Raw genomic sequence first — 20,910 nt, 5'->3', positions numbered from 1 at the left:
TGTTTTTTCTTTGGATCGGACGTTAAAATCTCTGCAAACAAATGTTTGCCGTTAATGACAGTTTTACTTGTTCGGAAACCATCACAGACTGACCTATTTTCGGTGCCCCTCAAACCGCAGCTGGTACATCTATCAGCGATCTGTTCCGATATTAATCTCTGAAGTTCATCGATGGATCCATCCTTGGCAGAGACTGTGATGATAGGTCTTTCGTACACTCTAACCGCATTGGGACATTCTGTGTCAGAGCACTGGTTTGTTTCCTTGGCGCTAGAATGACCTTTCATTACATGTGACAACAATTTTGACACTGGCATATCGCACTTCATTTGCATCAGTCCACTTGGTAGCCTAACGGAACGACAAAGCGGGAATAGTATTTCCGCTCGAAGCTTGTACGTAGTAGCAGATATACCTTTTTGTACGATATCAGCGGCAAGTTTTCCAATGGCATAGTTCGTTGCGCTATCGACGTATTTTTTGTACGGATCACTGTCACAATACGCGGTACAAAAGATCTGTGTGGATGAATCGAATGAACATGTATTTGATAACAGAGTTTTCTTCCCGCCCCGCATAACTGGCTGCAGAGTACGGTCGTGGCCAATTTTCAAAATTCCAATTGGAACAACGGGTTTAACTTGAGAGAGATCGACGTGAAGCCATTCAGAATTCGGCTCGAGATACGATTTACGCTTTCGCTTTGTCTTTTCTTCGCCTAAATTGCGCCAGTTTTCAATTTCGGACATCTCTAATCTACGATCAACTAACGGGTCTAGCTCGTTTCGAATAAGTTTTGACGCTACAACCGTACCGTTTACGAGAGGAGAGATTTCAACCGATTTATCACACGGAGGAAAATCGTCTGTATTATCGAACTCATCATTGGACTTAAGCGTTGAAGTTGCATCTATTTCGATGTCGGAATTTGTATATTCCTCATTGCGAATAGAATCTTCTTCAACATCTGTGCCATATCGTGGTGCGTCGTCCTCTTCCTGCACGAAATTTGCTGCAGCAAGTTTCATGGAGCCTTCGATTGATTTGATATGATGAAGCATGAAATCATCAACGCGTAAGGGCAGAGTCATATGTTGGAAAACTCTGTTTTTGATATCGTTGAAATTCGATTCTACCGAAGCGCTGGAGGCCGTTGGGTTTCCGTAACCATAATAGGGTACCATAATGGCAGTAAATACGGGAATCAAATGTGCTACTTGCAAAATATCGTCAACAAGTTTGGGTAATGCTTGTTGGTTCCCCCTTGTCCCAGTGTCACTTTTACTCTTAACATTTCTGACGATTTCCTGTACCCGAGCGGTGAATGGATTCCCCGGGCACATTTCAATGTCCGAGATATCACAGATTTGAGTTTCTTCTTCTGTAAAATTCTCATTATCTGCCGAATTAATCCCACCTATCCTTTTAAGAAGGGCATTCTTGCTAACTTCGCAAGGTGTGGGCAGACCTGTGTTTTCGTCATCTCCCTCGGTAGCATTGCAAGCAACAGTAATAATATCTGACAATATTCTAAAAAGGTCATTAACGTCTTCCGATTGTATAACTTGACCCAAACTTCTCAAGTAAAATTGTCGGGTTCGTCGGAGCTGCCCACGCAAACTTGACCACATTGTCATCATTTTAACAACGTGAGCTACATCATTTCTAAGAAAACACGCTGGTAGATTAGGAGCCATACAATCCTCGCGACGAAGGATTTTAGCACATTCGTGTAAATAAGCATTCAGCGATGGAAATGTTGTGAACGCTTGAATACAAGCTGACATCAAAGCTTTAGACATGTCGACTACGATCTCACGAGGTGTCGGAACCCCGTCACGTTGCCACATAGACAACCAGTGCCGGATAGATTCTGTATCATGTCGCTCTGAGAGCATGGAACACACGGGGTAAATTTTGCGCGATGTGGCGTCTCGCACGACGGCACTGTATAAAAAAATATTTCCGGACTTTGTGCCATCAGGTCTTACAAGCCTCTTAACCACTCCACCAGTCGCATCGATCATTAGCCTATGAATTGGAGTGGTTTTACAATAATTGCGGTATACATGCAATTGCGCTGTACTGTGGTACCGTACGTAAAATTTATCATACGCGACATCTCGGATAACTCCCTGATATGGTGCAATGTACATTGCTTTGGCTATCGCTATTATCGGATCAGCATGCAAGCGCGATTTCTTCAAAGCTTGACACTTAGCGACTCTGAGTATGTTGGTCGAAGGTAAGTGACTTGGTACCGGGTCTCCAAATGTCATAAGATCATTCGCGAGTTGCTTTTGCAATGCACTCGCTGCCACATTCTCGCACGTCATTTTCTTCACCGCTGTCTTCCTTGCGGCACCAGCTAATTTCCTTTTTAAGTTCGCGGGATGGGCTCTTGTGAATACTCCTTTATAAGTACATTTCATGAGGACTTTGTCGTTTGAGTTGGGCTTGTGATCCACGTATGCTACGAATTTCGCTTTGCAAAAAGTACAAGTACCATTTATCGACAAGTATTTACTTTTCGAGGATTTATTTGCCTTGCCCCCTTTGAAGCTAATCTTGCACGGCAATTTCAATTGTTTCCAAAGTCGGTTGGTTACAATATGCGTCCACTTCCGACGTTTTAAGACACTGTATTTTCGGAAACCATTCCTGCGGATGTCTCTATAAGTGACTACTTCGGGAGCAATACCTTTCCACGCCTTTGACGAAAATTTGATGGTGAATTTTCTTTCTTGGTAATCTTTAGATGTTGTTTGCGGGTCGTGTTGCTCCTTTAAACTTTCACTGTAAGGTGCATCTGACGATGAGCTAGTATCTCTTGAAGTACTTATGGTAGTGTTAGGCATATTCGTGCTCGCATCAGTAGTATTCGCTGTATTATTCAACGATACATCTTCTTCTTCTTCTTCTTCTATCACCGTTGTAGGCAACTTATTGAGCTTAAAATATTCTCGCAAGCCGTATCGGTTCTCCTTCACGATGGTATAGCAGTAAACAGGAGAAACGTTTTTTGTTTTCATTCCTTCGCTCAATCGCTTCCATACTTCAGAACTCTTTCCTGCTACACTACCGTTGCCTAAATATACCGCATCGATTTCGTTAGCGAGTAAAGAACGAAACTCGTCATCGGGAAATGTGCGCGGCCTCGGCATAGTTTCACCATAGATATAAGGTAGTTCACAATACTTAGTGCGAATATGCCTAGAAATCTATGGAATTTCTGCAGACTTGATCGTACGAAAAAGGTTTCGTTTTGTTTATCCGAATACGAATATACCACAGAACAATACGCGGGACTTAGATATGGCAATGTAGGTAAAGGATGGTATATCGTAACAATGAAGGTAGGGAAGGTGGTAAATATGTACGGTATATGCAGAAAGTGAAGGAAACCTGTACCATGTATGGAATTGTCATCAGCTGAGGGAGTGACGAGGCAGGGAAGGAAAATCTGGATAGATGAGCTGCAAAAAGAACGAAATCCGGTTATGAGTCTGGAAATGGAAGTGAAGAAGATAATCGAGGGTGATTTCAATAAAGAGCCGTGCGCATATAGATTTTGGTTCGAAATGAAAGGGAGAAAAGTTTAAAAATCCGATTTCATTCTAGAAAGCATAAGGTAGAACGTAAGGAAGAAAAGATGATACATGTATATAACCGAAATAAAAAATACGCCTCGTATAAAAACAAACTTTGTATTCAATATATATTTCAATGTATTATAATTACTGATAGTGAAAATACGCCAGCGCATACTACAGAAACCAAAACTTTTGTAAGTATAATAAGAATAAAGCTAGTATAGCAATCAAAACTTTTGTGAGTTTAATAAGAATAAATATTTGTATTGTTTTCACTTATATATGTATATGATTATATAGTTATACATATACATATACGCGTAGATCCGTCTCGTGAAACTGTAATCTGTTTTTTCTGAGAACCCTGTGGGCTATCAAACCCGAAAGCATTGCACAAAAAGATCGCTGCGTATTGGACACAGAGATACTCGTGACAGCAAATATCATTCGCCGAATACCTCTACTGCTCGGGCTACGACACCTTACGAAGAGAAACGTGCGGACGAACTGACTCACACGTATGCGCAGTGGGGCGCCTCCGCCAAGCAGCTAGATACGAACTAATAATACTCGAGTACAACCGTAGCGCCACGCGTGGTCAGCAAAGGCGATAAAGTCGAGAGAGAGAGAGAGAGAGAGAGGATCAGCTGTTACAATGTATGTACGTGTTACGTCGCATTTTTAAGCGAATGTTCGAAGTAAATACAGTAGTAATTGCTTTCATATATTTGATATGGTTACCTACAACAATTTTTTGAAGTATAAGCTTGAATAATTATATCGCTTCGAATATACGCTAGCCCTAATAATAAGGTTTGAAGATACGAATAATATTCTTTGGAGAATAATAGAGTTCTTTTCTCTGAAAAAACTGCTACAGTTTCAAAAATTTTATTGCTTTTCGAGTGGTTACAGGAATGTTCTGGAGGCCATGTGTTAGAAAACTGCACGGAGAAAAAGGCATACCCCTACGGTCGAACGCCTAGCCCAGCAGCCTTTATCTACAAAATAATATAAACACCTTCGACTTCGAAATATTCAAAGCGCCAAGAAATACTATCTATCCTAAAAATATCTACAGGAAATGATTAAAAACATACTTTTTCGAATTAAATGATTATTGAACTACCCAAATAAGGGAGGGATTATGACATATAAATAATGCATATTACTAACAATTGAGAATTTGCCAATTTCCGAACGACAATAGACATAAATCATTGATTTAAACAACATTTCGATGAATAAAACGGTCATTTAACAAGAATATTTAATTCAAACATACATTTTATTCAATTTCAGTAACTTATATGTGGGACATTCCACGTCAACTTTGCACTCCATGTACCTCACCCCTTCGATTTTGATCATTTTTTAGTATGACGTTGTTACCGACCAAAAACGGTCTTAGAATTATTTTCAGATTTTTCCAACCACCAGTGAAATTGAAAAAAAATCGAAAAACCTATTTCGAAAATGCCATTTTCAAAAATCTGAAAAAATTCACACCAATTCTACGACTTGAAACATGATTTTTGAGCACCACACGATAATGGGATCTCTATATTTACTATTTTTTTCGCACTTTTTTAGTTTTTTCATGTCGGAATTGGAATTTGTATTTTTGTGATCGGTTATAATTTTTATTCTTATATGCATATTTATTTATAATAATTTTCTCAAATATTGAAGAAACTGCAAAAAAGTAATAAAATAAAATTAAAATGAAAAAAAACGTCTACGATATATATGAGTTATGAGTCAATAAATATGTTATGCACAATACAACGTACCGAAATAAATGCGACAACGTACAAACAATAACATGAAAAATGCACACAGACCCGATGGTGAGCATAAAGTAATAGATGTAAGAGTTCGAGAGAAATCGAACTGCAAAAAACTCAACACCATAAAAGGTAACAGATTCACTGTATTTTAATATTATTATTATTTCAACTATAGTAATATTATCAGTATTCGACCTCGTATTCAACATTATACATACATATACATGTACCGACTGAATTGATCAGGTAAAGTACGTATCATCTTCCACATTATATTACATATAGAATACTAAAAATATATTTTCTAAAGGACACAAACTGAAAGTACATTTTTGTTGCAAGAAAAAAAAATATCTTAAAAAAATTACGATACCGTAAAAAAAAAATGAATATAATTATGGGAAAATTCGGAACTGAAAAAAAAAAATTATAATTAAAATAAATAAGAAAAAAGATTGAAAAACAGATTAGAAAAAAAACAATAATAAAAAATGATCAGAGAAAATAATAATAAAAAAATGATGAAAAACAAATTGAAAAAATACATAAAAAAAATTAAAAAAAATTTTAAATTGCAAAAAAAACGAAAAAAAACAAAAAAAAATTAAGTAAAAACAAAAAAAAACCTCTACGATAACCATTACCTTGCCATCGGTGTAGAGGCCTAAACTCAGATTTATCGAGTGAACAAAATATGGTTGGCAACATTCATCATTATACTGTTACCATCAACAGACATTGTCATGATCAATCTGCGGTATTCATTGGTCGGTTTCATTTGATGGTGGATATATTTATGGCAGTTTTGAAGAAACGAGGTCTTTCTGAGTTGTGACAGTTCGATTCTGGGGGTTGACATCTCGCCTCTTTTCGTCTTTTTCCGCCTTTTTTAGCACAAAGCTTGATCTTTGCGACACATACCCGAAGAAAAATGAAACAATTCGTACAGGTCTGCGGGCTCCGTTTATGCATTGGCGTGAAGTAATTACATCATATGTCTCGCTAATGACGAGGATACAAAGCGTTATTTGGGTGGCACAAAGTAGAACAAAACGAATGCCTCAAGTTCCGTACCACCCGAACTCGTTGGGCCGTTTGCATACCTCGTCGGAGGCATATATCTCGGTAATGACGAGGGTACAAAACGTTATTTGGGAGGCACAAAGTAGCACAAAACAAATGCCTCAAGTTACGTACCACCCGAACTCGTTGGGCCGTTTGCATACCTCGTCGGAGGCATATATCTCGTTAATGACGAGGGTACAAAACGTCATTTGGGTGGCACAAAATAGCACAAAACGAATGCTTCAAGTTCCGTACCACCCGAACTCGTTGGGCCGTTTGCATACCTCGTCGGAGGCATATATCTCGGTAATGACGAGGGTACAAAACGTTATTTGGGTGGCACAAAATAGCACAAAACAAGTACATAATGTTGAGTGTCTTCCAACCTTGCGGGTTCTAACTCAACATTAAGTTGGAACCCGCTCCTAATTTCTTGCATATTTTGAGAATACTAATAGTACAAAACTTTTTTTTTGCGGTACAAAACAGCACAAAACGAGCACAATATGTTGAGCAAATTTTGATCTCATTTGGTCATCGGCGGGTTCCAAGTTAATAGAGCACCTGCAATAAGACTGCGAAATTTGTTGGGCGCCTGGCGTGGTCAACACGCCTCGAAATCGGTAATACGATATACCGCGACCATATGCTCGGTAGCTCAGTACCGCGGAGAGGGGAGGGGTAATCTTTGGGTAGAGAGAGATACGCCACACGTACGTTGACAAGTTATTTCACAAAGCAGCAAGAAAGTTAAACAGTATATTTCAAAATAGTGATAATACAAAAAAAAAATTAAAAATAATAACAATACTGCGGACGCTTGTCCTCGCGATCCCAAACGCAAGCGCTTAGCTTACAAAAAAAAAAGAAGAACGAGCAAACAAAATAATCAATCAAGAAGGGAAAAAAGGAGAAAACAAAAATATGAAGGGATCCCGAAGACCTCTACGGCCTACGTGCGCTAGTCACTATACTACTCGTGACCGCTAATTCACACACTAAAAGAAACCAAAAGCAAAATCGGACGCGACGCGCTGCTCGCGATCATTTTCTACAAAACGGCGCTAATCGCCAACTTAATACTAACTGGTTATGCCAAAAGAAAAAAACTAAACTGAGGCGAGGCTCGTCGCGGCACCCACGACCCTCCTCTAGGAACGCGTATTTTTATTAACGCGCACCCGAGCTTCACTTTCTCTGCGATGGCGGGACGCAGTCGCGAATTCGAATGCTCCTCTTGAGACTGCTCGCGACCTACACGAGAACGGAGGGTGTATCGGACGAAGTAAAATGACCCCGTGTAACGGATTTCGGTTACACTCAAACTCGAGGCAATAATGTCTCGGCTCAACCCGTGACTCGACTCGATTTCCTGTATCCCCCGAAATTAACGCTACTCTCTTACGCGCAACTCAGGCTACGGTCACCAAGCAAATGTATCGGCTAGAGAATCTCGAGTACAGTTGTTAACGCCAATCCTCACTGGCTATTCGTCCTCGGCAAGCCTTTACTAATGATCTCTCGAGATTCTCTCGCAAGAAGGTTAACAGCGCTTACCGCTCCACATCCAGTGAACGAATTCACCAACACCCTCGTGACGGTTCCCAGCCATCGTCCTCGCAACGAAACAATTTCCTTCACCGGCGCAAAACGACTTCAACTCGACCTCGAAACTACTCAACCACCTTGCTCAATCGCCAGAACTAGAGTGATCTCGGATGGTCGCAACGCCGATCTCGTCGCGCTAATTTTTCGTGACGTCATCACCCTAAGAATGCGCAACAATCGATCGGTCATCGATTTTGGGGATTGCGCAACTTGCCGCGCACCTGTCGTCTCTACGCGGCGCAGAACTTAAGGCTAGATCGCGATGTCGTCTCCCGCGCAGCTCTACATAGTCCTGGGGTTGGGCGGGGTGGTGCTCCCTCGTCGCTAGCTGGTATCTCGCGGTTGCCTTGGTTGGGCGTAGGCGGGGTGAGCGGGGAGGCTGCGGCGCGCCGGCCCCCAGCGGGAATCGCGTCCGCCTTGGATTCCCGCGCTGCAGGGATCTGCGTTGCCTTCCCCTCCGCAGCCTCGGTGTCCTTCCCGCGACATCTCCGTGGTTTCGCCTTGCCTCGAAAGATGTTCAGCGTCGGAGTTGGTCGCTGGAGGGTAGCCGGTGCACTCAAAAAAAATAAGAAAAACAAAAGCCTGAAATATCTTAGTCGCAATGCGCTATTTCGTCCCTGTCGAAGCTCGGGTGCGTGACTCCAGTTCTGGCGCTCTCTAGGATTATTTCGCGACTCGATTTTCTAAACCCTGATTCCGGGATCTCGCCCAGGGTTCAGGGAGTCTCTTGCGACGGGCAGGCCTAACCGAACTGCCACGTTACAATATATAATGAAAATGTTCCGTCCGAGAAACAGCCGACGACGATTAGTGACCGCCACGTGACACAGCACGTGCTGTTGCCGAGTGGAGCAAGTAACCCACCCCCATCCGTAAGTGCAGCAGTAGTAAAGTTTCTCGACAAGAGGAGACTCGAGCTTAAGGTCACAAGGTTCGCGATTACATTCGTCGGAGGCAATTTTCCATAAAACACGTATCCCGCGCAGTATCTCGTTTGAAGTTCAGGTTATTAGTTGTTCAATAACGTAATTGAAGTTCACCTACGAAGATTGAAAACAAGGTGCGAGATGAGGGATTTGAATAAGCTTCCAAGTCAGCCTCTTAACTTGTTTGCTTCAAATGGAGTTAACAAGAGTTACTCGAGCACTAGCAACATCTCCGTCTCCTCGATTTCTACGGTAAGTTATCTAATTCCCTTATAATCTTCATCAAACTCTACTGTAGGGCGGGGGTGTTACACGGGATAATTTAGGATTGAATTTTATGTTCAAGTTCCGTACCTTGTGAGAAATTGAAGTAAATAATTTCATCCATCACGCACTCGTTTTGAACAATGCACTTTGATCGGTTGTCACATCTTCGAACGCGAATTAACATTACCAATAATGGGTTTTCGATTTATCGGTTTCACGAAAGTGTAACACAGTTGAAAAGTATAACACTGAGATTCATATTTCACAAAGTATTGTAAACAAAAAAAAAATGAAATCACATTGAATAATAACGACAGTCCTGTCACAGTTTCAATGACTAACGTTCAGGCATTCGATACTTTTTGTGATTCACATCCATATTCCAAGGTTGACAACATTAACCGATTCTGCGAATTTATCATAGCAACATTTATCACAGAGTTGATCTTGAAGACCAACAACGTGAATCGTAGACTTTAAGCAAAGAGAGACGGGTGTAAGTACCGATTAACGGTTTTTTGACTCAGCATGAACCTTTGACCCAATATACGCGCGTTATCAGTAATGAGCGTTGAGTCATTGAGTCAATATGTGCGGTGACAAAAGACTATCGACGTTCCATATTCTATCATAATAGGGAGATATGGCACAGCAGGAGTATTTATGTAAAATCAAGGAACCGAAGAATTACTACCTGAATATTGCTTGGCCTTATCGCAGTAGCTCAATGGTTTTACGCCCGCATATACGTACAACGATTTGATTTTACAGGGAGATGAGTCAGTCTTTGACCCTTACTGCGTCGAGGGAAATCCGCAAAAAATCACCTGCGAAGACGTGACCTCAGCCGCGTTCAAAATCAAGTCGGGGATAATCAACACACCATGTGCGGTATGTAAATATCACTGTATATCGAGCAATCGGAAGTCTTCGATTCGCTTCCAATTGCACAAACATCATTTTTCATGACACTCACCCGAAACCTCCGTCGAACAGAGATCCCGGCTGTCGGACTCCATGGGCATGGAGCTGTACCTGAAGAAGGACTTCCTGCAAATCACGGGAAGCTTCAAGGAGCGAGGCGCTCGCTACGCTTTGCTGATGCTCTCCGACGAGCAGAAACGCAACGGAGTGATATCGGCCTCCCTGGGCAACCATGCCTTGGCACTTTGCTACCATGGGGCAAAACTTGGAATACCGGTGACAGTCGTGATGCCGGCTGTGGCGCCGATCATGAAAATCGCAGCGTGCAAACAGCACGGCGCAACGGTCGTCGTCCAGGGTTCGGACATGGGTGAGGCCAAGCAGAACGCCATGCAGATCGGCAAGGAAAAGGGCCTCGTCTACGTCAACGGGTAGGAACAATATTCCCGACTCAGTTTGGCGTCTATGTCCACTGTCACAAGTGTGATATGCGGTCTTTCCCTCCTCCAGCTACGATCATCCGCACATCATGGCCGGTCAAGGAACATTGGGATTGGAGGTCGTGGAGCAGGTTCCAGATATCGATGCCGTTGTCGTTCCTGTCGGAGGAGGAGGTCTCATCGCCGGTGTTGCACTGGCGATAAAAACCCTGCATCCGCATGTGAAAGTTATAGTAAGAATCGGAAGAATCAGAAGCATGAATTCCAACGTATCCTAAAATACTGTATAACAGAGCAGTTCCTTATTTGACAATTTTTTTTTTTTTTTTATAATGAGCCACTCGAAATATATGTGATAAATACTAAAAGAAACTGGTGGAAGTAGGAAAATATTGTGACTTCTAAATATTTTCCTAATTTCTCTGGGTTTTACGGCAAATTTTTCGAGTGACACGTTAAAAAGAGAAAAAAAGTTAAAAAGTAACGAAACTGTATTATTCTTTTTCTCCAAAAGGCCTCTCAGAACCGTTTTTTCACTTTTCACCGATTTTTCCCAGGGCGTCGAGTCCCACAGGTGCGCAAGTTTCACGGCAGCCCGGGCAGCCGGTCGTCCAACTTACACACCAATCGAATCGACTCTAGCCGATGGTCTGGCCGTTCCTATGGTTGGCTACAACGCCTTCGTTACTGCCGATCCGCTGATTGACAAGCTAGTCGTCGTCAAGGAGGAGTGGATCGCCATAGCGATCTTGAAGTTGGTCGAAAATGAGAAGTGCATAGTCGAGGGTGCCGGAGCTATGGGATTGGCCGCCATTCTCGCAGGACAGCTCGACGAACTAAAAGGAAAAAGGTGAGGTGACACCATTTGAGTTCGCAACCAAAGATTCCAACATCTCTCAAGCAGCTCATTAGGAAAGAAACGGCTCAGTTCCTCCAACGAAGAGCTGAACGATGTTCCGATCGCCATCGTTTCAAATGCCACACCAACTTAGTAGTTTCGTAACTCATAAAACAATTTTGTACAATTTTACGAGCTCTTGGAATGTGATTTCTTGTAGTTCGAATGCATAATGTTCCTGACAGTACCTGTAAGACCTTTTTTCCTGGGACTCCGGTTTACCCGTTTTCTGATACGCGATCCCGCAGGAAGATGGTAGGTACACGGCAAGGAGTAGCGATCCTTGAGAAACAACGAAGCATGGGGGTGGTGGTTCTTCGTCAGTCGTTCCATCCAGAGTTCGCGCGTCATTCCGTCGTCGTTTCCGGGCGTCGTTACGTAACGACCCGAAACGAAGTATAATCGTGAAAGTTAATTAACCATTAAACGGGCCATCCCTTAGCCCGCACCTCTTCGAGGGCGTTGCCGCCTCACCTACATCGTTCAAAATCTGTTTTAGAGTGGTCCTCCCCCTCTGCGGTGGCAACATAGATACGACGATCCTGGGTAGGTGCCTGGAGCGCGGACTTGTCGCCGAGGGTCGCCTCCTCAAGTTCACAGTGACGGTGTCCGACCGTCCAGGAGGGATCTCCGAGCTCTGCAAGATGGTCGCCGACATCGGGGTGTCCATAAAAGACATCATGCACGAGCGGGCCTGGATCATGTCGGACATATTCAGCGTCGAGGTCAAGGTCGTATGCGAGACCAGGGACGCCCATCACGCCCGACAGCTACAGGAAATGCTCTACAAGAACTACAGGAGGGTTGTTTTTGGCAACAGTTCCGAATTTTCAAACGGTGACGATCAATCCTTCACAGGATGCTAGATTGTAAACCAGTTATGACGCTACCGTATTAGATTAAATGCGTTTAATCCGCGTTCAAAACGAAATCAAGATTAACCATTGATAGTTTTTGAATCGCCTTAGACTGAAACGACATTGAGGACGTGTATTATCGAAAAATGACTTAGCGTTGCTACTGAATTATTTCTCTCGACGTTGACTCTAGATGATATTTTCAACGCTTACTTTAACTGATCGTGGATAAAAGAAGGCAACTCGTTCAGTTGTGTACATTGTAATGTGTAACTTTTATTTATTCCTATTTCTGATCTTGTGGTTATGGGCCAAACGTTTCTGTATATATTATACACCTACCTATAGTTCGCATAGCTGTAACGAAAGATAAAATTGTTAATCAATAATTCTGGGTATTATACATGGGGTATCTGGGTAAAAGTTTTGTTAATAAAGAATGTTTGATTAGTATTGCGGTTTTATACTTAAAAATTGATAGCCTATACTCCCTGAGAATGTGAAAAGGGGGTTTCTTTCTGTGGTAAAAAACCTCGGCAGGGGGTCTGAGTTTAATCCTAGATCCAAGAGAATGGTGGCTAGAGAAAATCTCTCCGATAAAAATCCCCGCAGGATAAAATCACCTATGACAAAAAAAACCAAGAAAAAAAAAAATAAAAAAATAAAAAAACAGATTAAATTAAATTGACGAGGAAAATATAAATTTCTGCAGTGAGAATTTTTTCAATGGGGGATTTTTTCAGGGGAGATTTTTAAAGAGGATATTGTGGATGGTAAGCAAGAAAATTAATGCTGGCTACCATCCAACCTTGGATCGTTTAATAAGTCGAAGACGATGATCGGGGTCCCCGAGTAAGGCGGGGGAGAATTGGCTGAGTCGTAATAAATGTCATGGCGACTTTTGGTCGGGACATTGAATTAAACGAGTTTCAGCTACCAGTTACATTTCCTGAGGGGCAACCTGCGGAGCGGGGAAACCAGAACCTTGGTGATTTCGGTCACGTCAAGCCTTCTGGGTGCTGCGCAGCCAGCGCTCGTCGCTCCGACTTGGAACAACCCGCACATCCTCTGACACGCTACATTTAACGTCGAACGAACTTTGTATCATAATTGGATGTATTAAATCCTGATGCCCGTGACAAGCTGGGATTAGTGCTTGCTCGATTGTGCCCCGATACCGCTGCCGACAAACTCGTCGCGTATCTCGCCAGCTTAATTCGTCGTTATACCGAAACGCAGCTTGGCGGAACAACTGGCAGTCAAGCTCTGAATTTTTTACTTCCTACATTAACAAGGATCCCAGGTCAGTCCCTCTGAATCGTTTTTTTTTTCTTTTCTTTTGTAACATGTTATGGTAGACTAAAAACTGAGCGACCAAGAATAAATCAGGACATCAAAAGTGTGAAGAAAAAAGCTGAGGGTGTGCAAATAATTTGAAATCACAAATCGAATAGTGATACTTTTTTTAGCAATATCTTATGAATATGTAATTTAATTCGGTTGTTCACAATAATGAACATCGATCGAATCACCGCGTTCATCAAACTCTCACTGTCGACCCAAGGAGCAAAAGCAGCGACTATTTTCTAGGTTGAGCTAGGACTTAAATAAGGCCGTAGGCCGTAATCCAGTGGTGAGAGGTCATGGGACCGCGCGGGCCACTGTATGGTAGGACTTCCCCTGCCGATCCAGCGATCAGGGAATTCTTGGTCGAGGTATTCCCTTACTCGTTTCGTAAAATGTGGTGGCGCCCCATCCTATTGGAACCATACTCTTGGACCCTGAAAAATACAGTCAAAGAATAATATTCATATTATTATGAACGATGTTCGTATTATCATTTTAAATTCTTATTTTTTAATTGTAATGAGTAATTGTTGAAATAATTCAATCGACGATGAATTAAATCATGATGATGATTTTACTGTTAATATTACTGTCAGAATCTTGGAAAACCGAAGCTTCGGGTAACTGCACTGAGATTTGATCCCAGGTCCTCTCGATTTCCTGTCAACTGCTCTGCAACCAGTGTTGGGCCTAATCGATAGGATTTGATTTACGAATTACAATTGTAATTTATAATTGAAAGAATTAAGATCGCAGTCTACAATTGCCTTGCAAAATCATATTGAGCCCATTTTATAATTACTTTGGCCATCGTGATTTTCATAAACTTCTCAGTCAACATGGGGGACCACGATCTTACATTATTATCATTAACTTCATTACTGTTATCATCATCATCATTAATAGTATTATTTATAATCTACCTAGGTATAACTTGAATAAATTGTACTTACGTTCCCGTCAATCGCTCTGATTGCAGGTGTAATCTGCTCCCTGAGTAGCTGCAAATATCTTTCCCCATTAAGATTTCCGTCGATGAAAAACGGCCCGATAATGTGACCGTCGACAACATCCACCCAAATGTTGACCTTGACAGGGTACTGTGTTCGATTTCCAAGGAAAACATAGGGATTATGTTGGGACCACGCTCTTGTATTCTGCCTATTCGGCATTCCCACTAAAAACACCGTGCTCTCGTCACTGAAGCACACTCTGAGCCCCGTATTTTGATCATAAATGTTCATCGTCTGTTCGCAAAATATGAGGCGTCGTCCTGCATCGCCAGGCAGAAGCTCTTGGTGTTTCTGCAGCTTGTACGCTTTGTATCCCGCCGCACGCAATAAATTTATCATTTACTTTTTCAATAAAAAAATGTACAACCCTGTTCTTCATAAAGTAAAATTTTTATTTAGTATTGTTCGCGATTGATTTGCGGAAAGATGCAACGATTACATGTCAATAACTCGTCCAGATTGAACGCTATATTCATTTGTTCGTCGTTACCATACAGCAACCACAAATCAACAGATGGTTTTGCATTATTACGGCGTCTATTCGCGATTGAAGCGTTGTTTACTTCGGTATGCAATAATTGAATCTGCTTTCCAATTTAGTACTGTCAAAAATTCCGAATTGTAAATTCAGTGTTGAAGAAAAAGTGGCGATTTTGAGACAACGTTACGAGGCAGCGAGTTATCGACTCATTTCGTTCCATTTCGCGGCATCGTACCCAAATCGCCCGATTCCATCGCATAATACGATACGTAAAATTGTAATACGGTTCGAACAAAAAGGAAGTGTCGATGGAAGAACAGTAAAGGTATCGCAGCCGAACAGAAATACAAGTTATGAGACAAAATTAGCGATACGTTTGTGTGCCGAAGAAGATCCGATGAAACCTGCAAGCCGTATCGCTCAAGAGATAGGAATTTCAAAATCTTCGGTGATAAATGTATTGCGTGCGGTGGGATACAAAGCGTACAAGTGTACAATCACGGCACGTTTCAAATTATTGTTTTATTTAGTGCAATACAAAATTAAAAGTGACATTATGAGCCACACTCTCATCAAATGTAGATTTCAGAATATCCATGCAGAATTCTTTTGCGGAAAATTTGTCGAAAGGTAAGTAAATGCACGAAACATATGAGATATTCTTTCAAATTCATTTTAATTTTTACTACGTATTTGTTTTTAGGATTATCGTAGTACTAACAATACGATGATCAATTAATTAAACATTTCTAGGGTATAAACTATTCCAAAGCCATCATGTTCAGGAGGTCGTTGAAATTCATGATGAAGCTAGTGGAGAACGAATCGTCCGTGGGAAAGTAATACCACAGACGAAAGTACATAATCCGCCGTACGAATTGAAATCAGAGGTATGTATTAATTATGAGATGAATGAATAGTTCAATAATAATGTAAAAAAATGTATTTTCAGGAACTTTGCGTCTATACGTGCAAAACAGAAATGGAAAATGGAGATGTATCTCCTTATCAAAAAAATATAAATAATAAAGGATTAATTATATTGGTCATTGAAATTAGATTTAGAGAACTACATTTTTTATTTCGGTTTGAAGCAACATTAACAAATGACAGATTTTCTTTCATTATTAAGAATGGGTATAGAATGTGAAACTAATAATATATTATTGGTGGAGACTATTTCATCTTTAAGGATAAGCATGAAATTTTGAACTAATAATATTTATAGATGAAAAACAATGAAATGAAAGATAACTTGCACGTGATTCTCTAAAAATGTTGATGCGAGATTTTAAATTAAACATGATTAAAATTTAGCATATTTGTTTCGATTTTTATTTATGCTGGTTTTACTGCGTATACATTACTTAAAAACATCTCACATCGTTAACGCAGTAATGAATATTGAGTACTGTATGATTTGATTTGTAGCTTCTGTTTGTGTATATATACATTATTTACATACATATTCAACAATATTACATACATATTCACAAATATTACACGTTTATATACACATGTTACGTGGGGGTGAGGGTGTACTGAGCGGTGGTAGTTGATGATTAATTGAATAATCAAGCTCCCACGTAACGACAATGAATAATTATTAAAACTAAGAAAAGACCTACCTTTCGATAAGCCGGTAATTTGTAGGATCGTGTTGCTATAGTCCTGTACAGGTCTGTGAGGTTTGTTTAAATTGTTGAGGCAATTTTATAATAATAAAAATGGGAAAAAGGTGGTTCAAAATAAATGTTTAATATGATTTAACTGGTAAAAGATGAAATATATTCTGTTTCGATTTGGTGATTGAAATGTCTGGTAACAATCAATGGTGATAATGATATATGAGCCGAAAGTAACAATTTATAAAGTGTTCAAGTTTATACAAATCGTGTGTTATACTATTCTAAAGGATATTATTATTTGGTACCAGGAACATCTACTCTGAACGGTGGTTAACTAGCTGGTCGTGATTATTCGATATAGTATCTCTCTTTTTAGATTATCTTAAATCAATTATATATACTATTGTTAAGTCTTATTGGTTAATTCTTGGAAACAATGAGTACGATTTAATTGAGAGTAGTGAAGCTAGCCACCAATTCTAGACTTGCTATTACTGAAGTAAATTTTGATTAAAAAGGTGAAACAAAAATTCGTTCAATTTCGAAGATTAACACTCGGATTGACTTAGCTTTAGGTGAATCGGTCGACGAGATTGAGAGCCGTCGGATCGTGTCGGTCTGCGTGGGTAGAATTCTGGACCAGGGCCTCACCTCAAGTTTGGAAGAGTTGATCAATCGAAGGATGTTGAACGTCGGTCACTCAGTCTTTGTAGATTTGGAATATCTTATTATCGAAAGCTTGAAAGTGTCTATTTTCTGATTTTGATGTATGTTAAAAATGATTGCAACGATTTATTTATTAAAAACGATAGTGTAATTATTATTATTATCACTTAAAATTACCTGATTCGGTTGAATCAGGGCCGAACTCAATTTGATTATGGAAAATGGAATGGCATAAAAATATCTATTCGCGAAATGATGAGATTTAGTAAAGCACAGAAAAGGTGGAAACGTAGAACATAGTGAGTCTCTTGCAGCTAACAGAATAACTGAATGCTCGGTTTTGACGAATTAGCGCGAGACTTTAGGTCGGTCACAACTAAGATTTTCCAAACGCTACTCTTGCTCGAGAGGGCTAATCCGGGTAGACGTCCACGCACTTTGCGACTTGACAGACGAAAGACGCGGCTTCTTGGGCCCGAGAGTCCAAGGAGCTGTAGTTGTAATTAGTTACAACGGTAATTAGCCAATGAGGTGCGAGGGCGACCTCCTGGTGCCCAAATCCACATGGTCAGCGTTACTTCTCGCTCTTCGATGGTGTTCCGACGATTCTCAATCTCGTCGGTGACACATTGAAGATATGAACAAAAGATATTTACATGCAATGTTCACACATTCATTCATACATTCCAATAAGTAATCTATTTTAATTTGGTGGTTCTAAAGGTAGTGGTTTACCCTAGTTATTGATTATAGTTTTAACTTAAAAAGAGGGATATTTCCAGGCTGAGCACTACTGATGCTAATTCAGCAGTCTCCTATCTCAGTTCTTGGTACCAGTTAAATAGAAGAAAGTTGAACCTTATACTAGGGATCATCGTTGGTCTCTACGTGACTTTTGCCAGGAGGGGTGGAACTCGCCGTTATTAGAATATGAGATTTTGATGAAATGATATCTGTGCATTGAAGAAATTAAAGAAATGAAATGAAATGGAATTTTGAAAAAGGTACGCCAAGGCGGTACGTCGGGGCGTAATACATATATACATTATTTACATACATATTTACCAATATATACAAAATTAGTCCAGAAATCAAGCATAAAAACTACGTGGATCGTTTTGCCCCGGATTTTGTTTTTTGAAATTTCATCCAAGCCCGGTTGAAAACGAAATTTTCGTTTTTCAAATGGTCCATTTTGCCCTCCAAGAGATCATTGACTGCAGCACACCAATCTGCCAGGAATCTCCGTACTATGACGTCAATAATCAAGTCATTTAATTGGGGCTGATGTTCTGAACAAGAAGACCATTGTTCGTTAATAACCTTACTCTTCATCAGTTCATCAACCCTCAATTTCAATCTCTTGCTTATTTCCGTCTTGTAGCACATAGATACCATAACATTATTGATGGCTGTCAACACTTGAAAGTACATCTGGTCAAATACTGAGTCTGACGTACGGTTAACTTCTTGATTTCGCACGAAAGAAGTTTTACAATTTATACATTCAACCACTTTTATCATTTGCTGGCTAATCTTGTTATTTTGAGATAAGTGCTGAATGATTTTTGGTCTGATTATTGTCGATTCAGTTTCAGAATGAATACTGGATTCTATAGGTGATGAAACAATAGAATCATCTCCATTCTCAGAATCAATTTCACGACCATCATCATCAACACAATCAAGGTCAACTAAAAAGTTTTTGAATGTAGAAATTATGTCAGAAAAATCGACATTCTCGGAATCATCATGTAAAGAACGGTTTTTGGTATTTCCGTGACGTACTTTGAATCTTCCGATTTTGTCGATTAAGAAACTTCTTAAGTGCGAGGTGATCAACCTACAAGAAGGTTTCCTATTACAGCTCCGTTGCCTTAACCGTCCGAACATACTTTCAAGGTCGTCCTGGTTAAAATCTCTTGGAGAGAATTCTTCAAATCCATACGAAGACAAAATGGACCATAGCTTCTCAAACCCCTCCACATTCAGTTTCCAGTTCTCCAGAGTTGGGAATGTAGCTTTACGCTGACTGTTTTTTGGGTCGAGGAATCGCAACTGACTCAGGAAGTATTTAATTCTCGCCCAAAGTTGATGGTGAGGACTGTTGCAGGTGACGTTCGTACGATATGGTGCAGTATCCTTGACGTGCAAAGGCGAACCATTCATTGAATCGAACAAGTTGTTGAAGAAGTTCAAAATTTCAGCTGTGAACAACGAGTTTTTGTCCAACTGCAACGACCCTTCAGTAGCTGAAATCGGAACTGTAATTGTAATTACATTAATAAAGATTTAAACGAAACTATGAAAGTGCGATCATTCAGAACTATGTGCCAACGTGTTTCAGGTATTTAAATAAAAGTATCATGCGCGAACATGCTTACCATGAGAGCGCATGCGCTAAAGAAATAAGAAGTCAAGTTATAGGTATTAGATTGGAAGATTTGAAAGATTGTAGGGATGACTTTCGCGCGTTCGTTCTTTGAATAATTGAAACATTTAAATAGCACGAAGAGAATAAACTCTAGTACTTTATATTGGACCATAATCTTTTTAAAAGAAAGAAACGGAAACTACTTCCATTAATGGTGATCACAAATGATAATTTACCTGGAGATTCAACAAGACTTTTCATCAAGTTTGCTGTACTTCGACTGAGAACTTGGGCAGCAGGACGGACTATCATTTTTGTTATTTTTGAACAGTAAATATGTTCATCGGTTAATTTTGTCAGCCTTGAACCAACTGTGCGGTTTTTGTCGATCCTGTAGGCTTTCTCGAGGTCATCCCATGTCGCATGATGAGTAGTCGAAACGTTTGGATCTATATATTCGAATAAATCGGAATAATCCCGTTTCGATTCAGCTTTGTGAATATATTCCAATTTTTTCGTCAATTAATTGTTCCGAGAACCCTTGGTGAGATGTGGGCTGTCGAACAATGGGACGATTTCACAATTACGCCAAAGAATCGTATTAGCTAAAAAATAATGCGAAATTTAGAAGAATGTAGATAAATTTTGAGAAAAATAGCAATAAATTTCTTACCTGAATTCAGTCCTAGCTTATACCGCGTCGTGTTTGATTGCAAAATTAAGTTTTTCACGACTTCTACATTATTTGTGCCTTGATCACAAACCGTGGCCACAGGAACTAATCCACTATCGATAACTTTATCAAATACTAATTTAACAATTCTTGTTAAATCAGCTGGATCAGTTTGACCCTCGCCAAAGCCGTGAAAAACCGGCACAAACCAATCAGCACGATTCGCAGAATGTACAGCGACCACAATGACATGATCAGCAAACTTAATTGTACGCTTATATTTGAAATCCTCGAATCCCCAAATCTTATCTTTTGAGGAATCGTAATCCAAATGAGGCGTCGTTGCTGCTTTATCCCAAA

General features: G+C 40.3%; 1 protein-coding gene across 1 annotated transcript; it reads left to right on the top strand.

The window, feature by feature from the left end:
- The first annotated feature begins 9,103 nt into the window (after positions 1–9,103).
- Positions 9,104–12,419, top strand: LOC124214978 (L-threonine ammonia-lyase-like). The gene is made up of 6 exons (XM_046617805.2): positions 9,104–9,234; positions 10,021–10,140; positions 10,246–10,604; positions 10,684–10,846; positions 11,171–11,463; positions 12,011–12,419. Exons 1-6 carry the CDS (start codon positions 9,124–9,126, stop codon positions 12,375–12,377), a joined length of 1,413 nt encoding a protein of 470 aa, XP_046473761.1. The 5' UTR covers positions 9,104–9,123; the 3' UTR covers positions 12,378–12,419.
- The last annotated feature ends 8,491 nt before the right edge of the window (positions 12,420–20,910 follow it).

Source organism: Neodiprion pinetum, chromosome 3 (assembly GCF_021155775.2).
Source record: "Neodiprion pinetum isolate iyNeoPine1 chromosome 3, iyNeoPine1.2, whole genome shotgun sequence".
Lineage (NCBI taxonomy): Eukaryota > Metazoa > Arthropoda > Insecta > Hymenoptera > Diprionidae > Neodiprion > Neodiprion pinetum.
This window is presented reverse-complemented; position numbering and strand designations above follow the sequence as displayed.

Excerpts from the sequence above, each read along its gene's own strand:
- LOC124214978 (XM_046617805.2), top strand. The coding sequence starts at position 9,124 with ATGAGGGATTTGAATAAGCTTCCAAGTCAGCCTCTTAACTTGTTTGCT. Across the intron at positions 10,847-11,170 it reads ATCCGCATGTGAAAGTTATA|GGCGTCGAGTCCCACAGGTG; the intron begins GTAAGAATCGGA and ends GATTTTTCCCAG. Across the intron at positions 11,464-12,010 it reads GACGAACTAAAAGGAAAAAG|AGTGGTCCTCCCCCTCTGCG; the intron begins GTGAGGTGACAC and ends AATCTGTTTTAG.